Below are 9,840 nucleotides of genomic sequence, written 5' to 3' on the forward strand. Positions count from 1 at the left end.
GACAAGCTGGCTGTTCAATCCGCCATCCACACCCCATATGGGTGGCTGTTGGGAGCGCATGGTGCGCTCCGTTAAATCCGCTATATCTGCCATTGCGGATCATCCCCGACATCCTTGCGATGAGGTATTCGAGACAGTCGTGATTGAAGCTGAGTCGATCATTAACTCCAGGCCTCTGACGTACATCCCGTTGGAGTCAGCAGAACAGGAGTCTCTCACACCTAATCACTTTTTGCTCTTCGGTACGAAAGGCATCACTCAACCGGGGATACCTATTAAGGCGGAGGAAAATAGCTTGCGGGACAGTTGGCGTCTCGCACAGTACTTAGTGGACCACTTCTGGACTCGGTGGGTACGGGAGTACCTCCCAACTATAACGAAGCGTACCAAATGGTTTGAGCCGGTTAAGCCATTGAAAACCGGTGACCTTGTACTGGTGGTTGAGGATAGTAAGCGGAATGGCTGGTTAAGAGGCAGGATCGTAGACGTGATTAAGGCGGCGGATGGACAGGTTCGGCGAGCAGTTGTACAGACTAAAAACGGAATGCTCAACAGACCTGCGGTAAAATTAGCACTCCTCGATATTCAGTTGCCTGTAGACGGTCCGGAACTACACGGGCAGGGGGATGTTACGAAACGGCTGGGCGGTTTCGCTCAGTGTGAGTTCGGTACCGCCCGTAACAGTCATTCTGACGGTACATAAACGTCACACGGAAAAATGTCAGGCAGCATTACCTCGTGGCTCGAACTGTCACATGGAGCATAATTCCATTGTGCTAAAAGTAGAGTCAATAGCCAGTCGCGTTTGTCTTAAACCTAAAGCCTTAAATCTAAAACTAAACTAAACTTACTTAAATAAAATTGAATTATAAACTATTTGGATTTGAACCAGAGATGCCAGAAGTGAAGACATGTCTTCATTTTGAAGACATTTTGGTTACAAAAAAGTGAAATGTCTTCACTTGAAGACATGTGAAGACATGTCTTCACCATGCAATTTAAATGGGCGGAAAGCCGAAAGCAGACAAATGAAGACATTTTCCCTTGATTCGTGAAGACTTTTCAAAAAATCACCTGGCATCTCTGATTTGAACTAAAGTGTTTGCGTTAGTCAATTACTATTGATCGCTTAGGTAACTATGAAAACCATGCAATTTATCCTAAACTAAGTGAATACTTATACCCTTACTTATACTTAAACTAATTATAGAGATAAAAGCTAATAGTACGGCAAACAGTACGGTTCTTAAAGCTAAAAGTACAGCTAATTCCATGCAAGTTAATTGAATAAATAGCTAACGAAGAAGAAATCGTTTCGGATAAAAAACGGAAGAAAATACGAAATGTAAGCGAAAATTGTACCACATAAAATCCATTGTAAATTATCTCAACAATACATTTCAGCCTTGAAGCTGTGTAAAAACTGCTATCTGGATTTATTCACTTCCCTATCCGAACAGTCTCTTTTGTAGTCACTTTCCGGGCTGTGTGGAACCTGAAGTTCGAAACGATCCAGAAATCGTTTTAGGTGGCTTAGACTCATGGGCTTTTGCTCGGAGACTTGTCACAACTGAAGCGATTGAGTGGGCCGTGAACAGCTTCTCTCCATACAAATCTCCTGGAACAGATGGAATATACCCTATTCTACTGCAAAAAGGATTCAAGTACTTCAAACACATTCTGAGAAGGATGTTTGTGTGTAGTATTGCTATTGGGTACATCCCAACTCAATGGCGTGAAATAACCATTAAGTTTATTCCTAAAGGTGGACGCGCGACATACGAGCAAGCAAAAAGTTTTAGACCAATCAGTCTAACGTCTTTCTTGCTTAAATCACTTGAGCGGATTGTTGATCACCACATCCGTGAAACAAGCTTAGTAGAAGTTCCTCTTCATTCAGCACAGCATGCTTATCAAAGTGGCAAATCTACAACCACTTTATTACATGATGTGGTGGATAAAATTGAGGTTGCTTTTTCACAAAAGGAATCTTGCTTAGGAACTTTTTTGGATATTGAAGGCGCGTTTGATAACGTATCTTTCGCTTCCATTTTGGAGGCTGCTCGTTATCATAATGTGCCTTCAATAATCATAAAGTGGATAGAACAAATGCTTAGTAACCGATTGCTTTTTTCGTCCTTACGGCAAGCAAGCATTTGGAAGCAAAGTGTTTGTGGATGTCCACAAGGTGGCGTTCTCTCGCCTCTTTTATGGAACCTTGTGGCGGACGGCCTATTGAGGAAACTCAATGGTCTAGGCTATCCGTCATATGGTTTTGCGGATGACTATCTCATCCTAGTAGTTGGAAAGTGCATAAGCACATTATTTGACTTAATGCAACAGGCACTACGCGTCGTGGAAACGTGGTGCCAAGAAACTGTTAATTCTAAATCTAAAACAGTCATCGCCTGCCACACCCAATTAGAAGAACTAAGCATTCTAAATGCCGTTCATCTGGTTTGGGTTCCTGGCCATTCTGGTATAACCGGAAATGAATGGGCTGATGAACTAGCAAGATCTGGAGCAGAAAAGTCGGTTTTCGGACCGGAACCTGCTTTACCAATTGCGGCATGTTGGATAAAACAAAAGATTCGATCTTGGTTTTCATCTGAACATGTACGTTATTGGGAAAATCTTGAAACTTGTCGTCAAACGAAAAGTTTCATTGTTAAGCCTTGTGAGCAGGGTTGCCACATGCACAGATTATTCTGTGTTTAACAGGTATTTGAAAGAAATCGCCTGTACAGAATCTGTATGCATAGAATACAGATTTTCGCCAAATTACACAGATTAAACAGATTTTTGAGCTTTTACATGAGAGTGAAAGAGACGGAAATAGTCAGCAAAATGACTCTCTATCTCTTTCACTCTCATTGTTTTGCATTGGACAGATTTTTGCACAGATATTTTTCCTCGCCGTACAGATTGTCAGATTTTTCCAACAAAAACACAGAATTATATGTGGCATCCCTGCTTGTGAGAAGGTTGCGAAATTTCTTTTGCAACACTCAAAGGTAAATTGCAGTTTTCTAGTCAGATCACTGACTGGTCACTGCAGTAGCACAATTGCGTCATAGGATCTTTGGATCCTACGTTTAAGACGTAGGAATCGGATTTTAGGAAACTAAAATTACGAGACATTTTGATGTTTCTTACCGAAAGCGGTATAGAGCTATAAGCTCTTATTTATCATGAGTATACCCCCAAGGGGGTGTACTTTTGATAAGTTAACTACCAAGGATTGCAGTATCCCCTCGGGGGTACAAAAATCTGTCGGTATGTATATGTTTGTGTTTGTCCAAATTCCTCATCCACCCCTTCCTATTCCTCCTGTTTTCCTTCCCATCCTCATCAGGTAAATGATGACACGGGCAAGATGGGCAAGGCACAAATCTTCCACATGATTGTGAGGAACGTGCTGCTCGAGCCAAAGATGCTGATACCTGATACCTGATTATTGGTGTAAGTGTTGTGAGTGGTTTTTTGTATGCGTCTCGTCTTTTTTTGGAAATAATGTTCTGAATTGTCGTTTTTTGTATCCGTTTAGTTTTGTAATTTCAAGAGTGTGTGTTAATTCTTTTTGTTTCCCTAGCTCACTTAACGGTAATGTTTCCATCCTATGAATCATGTGATGGAAAGCTGCCATTTTGTGTTGGTGGGAGTGGTTAGATGAGCTAGGTATAACTCGTTTGGTGTTTGTTGGTTTTCTGTAAATTTCAATTTCCGTTTCTGTGCTTTCAGTTTGTCTTATTACTACGATATCCAAGAAAGGAAGTTTTCCGTCTTTCTCTATCGTCTTTGGGAACACGTAAAAATCACGTTTTGTTTCTCTTGGTTGATGTTTAAGTGGTTTCAGGACAAAAGGGGAAGCTTTGGTTTCTGAATGAAAGCATATTTACGAGCAAGCATTTCGAGCAAGATTTTTGGATTAGTACCTGTGGAAGTTTTACTTTCTATACCTAAGTGAATTATTAAAAAGCATCGAAAAAACCGATCGACCGTTATTTTTTGTGGTTTTATCGATAAAAACTCTTACACTAGAAAATTTTGAAGTTACATTTAAAACTTACCAGTTATAAAGCAAAAATTTCGTATTTTTTTGCTTGCCTATCAGTTGATCCAAAATGGTCAGCGTATTACTAATAATTTTTTTGTCTTCAACTTCATTGAAATTTGATTGGAAATGGTTCTTTATCCAACCACGCGCTGCAGCTAGCTGCGCAATGGGGTCACTGTGATTCTCAAAGAAATTAGGTAGGATGGGTAGGCATTTAGGTGCTATTTTACAGCATAAAATCTGAAACAAATATAGAAAATGTTTTAGAACTAATCACATTATAGAAACACTTCTTTATTCTCAATACCTGTAAAATATTAATATAATTGATCAAATTTTCACTATTTATATCATTTGATGCATCCTCATACAGTAATACGGCTCCGTTTTCCGAATCTGAATACTGTTCCATCTCTAATAGTGCCATAAGTGATTTTGCTCGTAATAATCCAAATTTGTTAGCCAGGAAAAAGGAACGTTCTTTAATTTGTTTTAATATTTCGATAGGCAACAGTTTCATCATCTGTGACATTTTTTCCTGTAGGCTCATTATTAGTATTTCCGTTGCATTGTCAAGCTATAAAAGAAAAAAATTTAAGATATTGTTAAGACTATTAAAAGAAACAAAGTCTTACGTTGTTAGTGCTATACAGAATCGTATCACCGATAGCAGTCGTATATATCACAGACAATATATTATCATAGATCAATTCCGACCAGCAGTGAATAAAGTTGGCTTCTTCTTCCTCATTATCGCAATAATCATCACCATCATGTTCCATTTTCGAATCACCATTCGAAGATAATTTCCTCTTTGATCTACAGCTGAGTTTATACACTACATTTAAGCAAAACAAATCTCGTCCTAATTGAGTCCGCAAAGCGTGCAGAAACTCATCCATTGACCAGTCACCGCTGTATTCGCCGTGATCGGTAATCAGGTTACCATTTAGCAGTTCTATGTAAATCGAAACTTTTTCCAAAATATTCCGAATGAACTGTTTTTCATCGTAACTGCTTCCAAATAATTTACTTATTATAACATCGATTTGTTTACAACGTTCGACGGTATTTCTTTTCAACGATTCCGTCGAGCACATCATCAATTTAGCGCAAATATCCGCTAACTTTTCGAATCCTTCCAAATTGCCAGTTTTACAATCGGAAAGTACCGTCAATTCCTTGTTAACAATTTCTCTACATGCGTCAATCAATCGCAAATCTAACACCAAGTCTTCACTCGACAACGCATCCTGCCAGGCAGTTGTTACCTCCCACAGAGTATCCTCTGAAAGGTAATCACTAACACTATTCTCCGCGCTAAAATCAAACATCATAACGAACAAGCGATGCTGCAGCTCTCGCTGTCGACTATCACCGCAAATGACCGGCATGACTTGGGCCAAAAAACTTGCGCACGTATCCTTCAACTCGATCTCCCCATCGTTCTTCAACGGGCTAGCCAGAGTTTCAATAATACTACGGCATGTGTCCGGATCTATCAAGATGTCACCACTATCCGATATAAGAAAACATTTGTGCAACAAGATCATGTTCTCCTTGGTATCGCCTTGTGTAACGGCCCGAGCACATTGGATCAAGTTTTCACTCACCTCGGACTGAGTAAGAAGTTTTGTAATATTTGGATCCTGGCAGAGCGGGTGGCTAAGTGCTCTTAATATCAACCAACTCTGAACAACTTTGTTAGCTATCTGAAAAATTGCAAAACAAAAAAAAACATAAAATTTCAACTATAACTAATGACTCCGAAGATATGATTGTTTTCGAACGATTGCTTTTTACCATACAAAATTGATAACAACTAACAACTTTTAGACAATTTCCAATCGTGATTAAAATTGGAATAATTCCTACCTTGATCCACCTATTCAGCAGTGCCACGCGTTCCTCTTCGGCTAAATATTTGTATAAAATCAATACAATTTCCACAATGTACTCAGACTGCAGTTGTTGATCATTGAGCCAGTTTACAGCAAGTGTTTCAAACAGCCGATTGAATGCGTGCGATCTTTCCACATTAGCGCCAGCGAGGAATTGAAACAACTCAACGCTTTGGAATTGTCGAATTAAATTTTCCAGCTGCAAAATATAACCCTGATCACGGCTGCTATCAATGCGTTCCATGTATAAGCGGCAAATTTTGTAGACTAAGGTCTGCAGCTGTTGTTCGAAACGATGTGCATGCTCTTTTTCACTACATTTACCTTCACGGTCTTCCCCGGAAGCGTTCGTAACCATATCTGTGCCGCTAAAATTTACTCTCTTATGCGAAGTCCGTCTGAGATTTTGAATAAGCTCAACGTGGGAATATGTAATCTGTTCTACGTCCGCTGCGGCACTCACGCTCTGCTCAATGACTTCGTACATTTTATCCCAAAATTGTACCAAAAGCCTTTCGTATATCGGAACAACAGAGCTGTATTGGCACCAGTAATCCAAAAGCGAAGCTATGTTGCCGAAAATAAACCTTCCACTCGAAGACTCCGTTGTAACACACCATCGTATTACTTTAACTAGATGTTCTTCTAGCATTGTATCGCAAAACCGTAGGACGTGGTCCTCTGGCAAATCAGTATCCTTCACAGTTTGCATCACAATGTATTGCAACACTTCATAGTAAGCTTGAGAAACGGCTGAAATGTCCGTTCGGCTAGCATGCACAGCTCGTAAACCTTCGTTGATACTTTCAAAGAACAATGCCTGAAACTTGTCATTTTTATCTCCCATTACTTCCCGACTAAATTTTGATACCAGAGGTAGCATATGAGGAAATACGCATGCGGCATTGCCGTTTGCACCCGTTTTCAAAACTTTCCACAGCTTTGGAAATACTGCTTTGTCGAAGTTTAAATACCGATGCCACTCGGGAATTGTAGTTTGTGCCAATACGATCGAACTCCATACATGAGGCACAACCGTTGGATCGGTTTCATCCATGAATTGGAAGACAATAGTTGTTATCTGTTGGTGATGTTGTTCAACTAAGAACAGACCATGCTGCAGGAGTGATGAAATCACCTCGAACCATGCAGCCCGCACAGCCGGAGTTTTGCTTTTATGATAGGACCAGAACTTAGCATTGGCTAATAAAAGTGTGTTCTGGGTAGCCGATTTTTGCAGTTGCTCCTCTGGTAGTTTACTAACGTAAAGTGCATACCCTCGTAAACTAGAGATCAGAACGCGTTGATATTTATTTTCACATTCTTCCGGTGAGTGTGACCTGTAAAATAAAAGGGCTTTAGATTTGAACCTATCGAATACATTAAAAGAAATTATGGAAATAATGCCACTTACTTGGGATTGCTAAGAGTGATTGCTGTGTGAACCGTAAGGTTCTTTGTGTAATAATCTAATATTTCACTCTCACAGAACACAAACACTTCTCGCAATTTGCTAGGCGGGAATGCACTGTTAAACGATTGGCCGGCAAGACTGGCAGCAGGAGCATAAGTATCATATTGAGCCGAAATCCAAGCCGGCGCCAACTGTTTCAAGTATGGAGCTATATTTTTTCCAGCCTTGGCTACAACTGCCGCCTGCGCCTGTTGTGCTGTCTCCCGCACACGATGCTCAACATCGGTCGAAAGATTGGAATATAGACGAGGCCAAAACGGAAGAACGGCTTTCACTACTTCCAGTTCCGATTTGCTTATCAAGTCAGTGAACTCCTGCAATGCTTTCGTTTTTGTTACGGGGTCCTTTTTGAGCATCTTTTTCAGCACTATTTGAAAAGTGTCGTCCAAATTCGGATCAATTTCCTCCCCATGAGTTTCGATTTGAACAAAACTAGGAACAACTGGCATTTTGCTACTATCCAAGGCGGTGAACCCAAATAGAGTAGGAACAGTGCTTCCTAGCATCTCCGCACTGCGACCGCTGCTTGAAGGCTACGAAACAAAATGTGAAATTGTAAATTACTGCTTATCACTTGAGATTTAACGTAATATTGCACAATAGCGTGGATAATCATAAATCATAAAGCATCATCCATCAACGTCATAAGATGCAATCTTAATATCCTTAGTATTTCATCGATGCTCACCTTAGTATTATTTTTTGTCCGTTTACCACCCATACTAAATACGCTTTTTGCTTTTATCTCACAGCTAGAAAACCAGCCAATTTGGCTATATTCACGAAAAGATTCGAAAAAACGCAAATTTAAATTGACTGAAACAACAACTGCAATATTTTTCCACCTGCCTTCGTTAATGTCAAAGGGGACAAGGTTGCCAGTGAAATTTATCGGTGGGGGTGGGGGGTTTCTGTAAGATGTATACAAATGAGTAGTAATCAAAGATTACTTCCGTAATTTTCTACGGCTTAATAGAACTTGCAAATTTGCGGTTGTGTTGGTGGTTTGTTTTCCCCCAGTTTGAAAAACGTCATGGAAAAACCCACAGCAGCAGCAACAAATCGCGTGTACGTATACGCGGCATAGTGTGCGTACGGTAGCTGTCAGAAATCGAAATGCTTCTTCTATAAATAAATTGCACGTTTTCTTTCCGCAAGTTTCTTTCCAGTTTAACCACAGACAAACAGACATAACACTCGTTTTCCATTCATCGTACCGATTAAACCGTCATTTCAAATTTGGGCTTAGTTGGGAATGTCTCCGTTTTGGTCAAAGTAGCGCTTTTTGACGAAAGAAGGGAAATTCCCAAGGGGTCGGACACTCAGCACATAGTGCCCCGGCACTGCAGAGATATCAAGCGGCACTTCTCTAAAGCCTTATAAAAATAACATTTATAGGGCTTTACACACCTCCGGTTCAATTTTACATATGAAATGGGAGCACTGCCAGTTGTCAAAATCATCTCGCACGGTTGCCAGATCTATCAGATTTTAACGAATTTAACAAATCTTGCAGTTCGGCACTTTCGGTACAGCACCGGCACAGTTCGGCTCGTTTCAAGTCGCCTAACATAAAAACGGCTGTGCCGAGTGACCGACCCCTTGGAAATTCCACATTAAAAATACTTGCTACTTCGAGGGATACCCATATTGCTATTTAATATTTGGGAATGTCGATCATAGATGGTGCTACTGTTCTGGCTAAATGTGAGGTACGATAATTTTTGTTGATTTTTCTTCCAAGAGTTATGTCTGTTTGTCTGTGATTTAACCGTGAACGTGCGGAAAGAAAACGAGCGATATATACTTAGGAAATGTCAAAAAGGCTGTCAGAATATTACGAACACCAGATTATGCGGTCAGCCATTATGGCTCGTAAAAAGTTGAATAGAGATTGCTGACATTTACCGCACGCACACTTCGCCGCTTAATACAGTCGCACATCAGCAGTTCTCATAGGTGCATAGTATTCAAATCTGCAATATTATCTTGGGAGACATCTATCCAGCTTTTTACGAGCCATAATGGCGGACGTGTTCGTAATATTTGAACGGTATTTTTGACATTTCAGTAATACATCGCATGTCTTGTTTCCACATGTTCAAAAGAAAACATGCAATGTATTAGTGAAATGTCAAAAATGCCGCTCAAATATTACGAAAACATCTGCCATTATGGCTCGTAAAAAGCTGGATATAAACAAAAAGGTACATAAAATCGAGTTAAAAAATGAATCAGCGTAGTTTGTAGGTTTGTACACTCAAAATATTCTGCACATAACTAATAGTACACACTTAATAAAAAGCACCGAATTCGGTAAAATTTTACCGAAATCTAAACAGCTAAACGTTCGGTAAAAATTTCGATGGTGCCAATCGACGTTTACAGATCATTAATAATGTTTGGTG

At 40.0% G+C, this 9,840-nt stretch overlaps 1 protein-coding gene across 1 annotated transcript in view; it reads right to left on the bottom strand.

The window, feature by feature from the left end:
• Window positions 1-8,279, bottom strand: part of LOC128734947 (E3 ubiquitin-protein ligase listerin) — a 31,053-nt gene extending 22,774 nt beyond the window's left edge. The window contains exons 1-6 of the mRNA XM_053829364.1: window positions 8,121-8,279; window positions 7,373-7,965; window positions 5,933-7,298; window positions 4,693-5,769; window positions 4,365-4,634; window positions 4,071-4,297 (exon numbers count right to left, since the gene is read on the bottom strand). Coding sequence (XP_053685339.1) covers window positions 4,071-4,297; window positions 4,365-4,634; window positions 4,693-5,769; window positions 5,933-7,298; window positions 7,373-7,965; window positions 8,121-8,153 — 3,566 coding nt within the window. The 5' untranslated portion in view covers window positions 8,154-8,279. The remainder of the gene's footprint in view (window positions 1-4,070; window positions 4,298-4,364; window positions 4,635-4,692; window positions 5,770-5,932; window positions 7,299-7,372; window positions 7,966-8,120) is intronic.
• Between the last annotated feature and the right edge of the window lie 1,561 nt (window positions 8,280-9,840).

Source organism: Sabethes cyaneus, chromosome 2, assembly GCF_943734655.1.
Source record: "Sabethes cyaneus chromosome 2, idSabCyanKW18_F2, whole genome shotgun sequence".
Lineage (NCBI taxonomy): Eukaryota > Metazoa > Arthropoda > Insecta > Diptera > Culicidae > Sabethes > Sabethes cyaneus.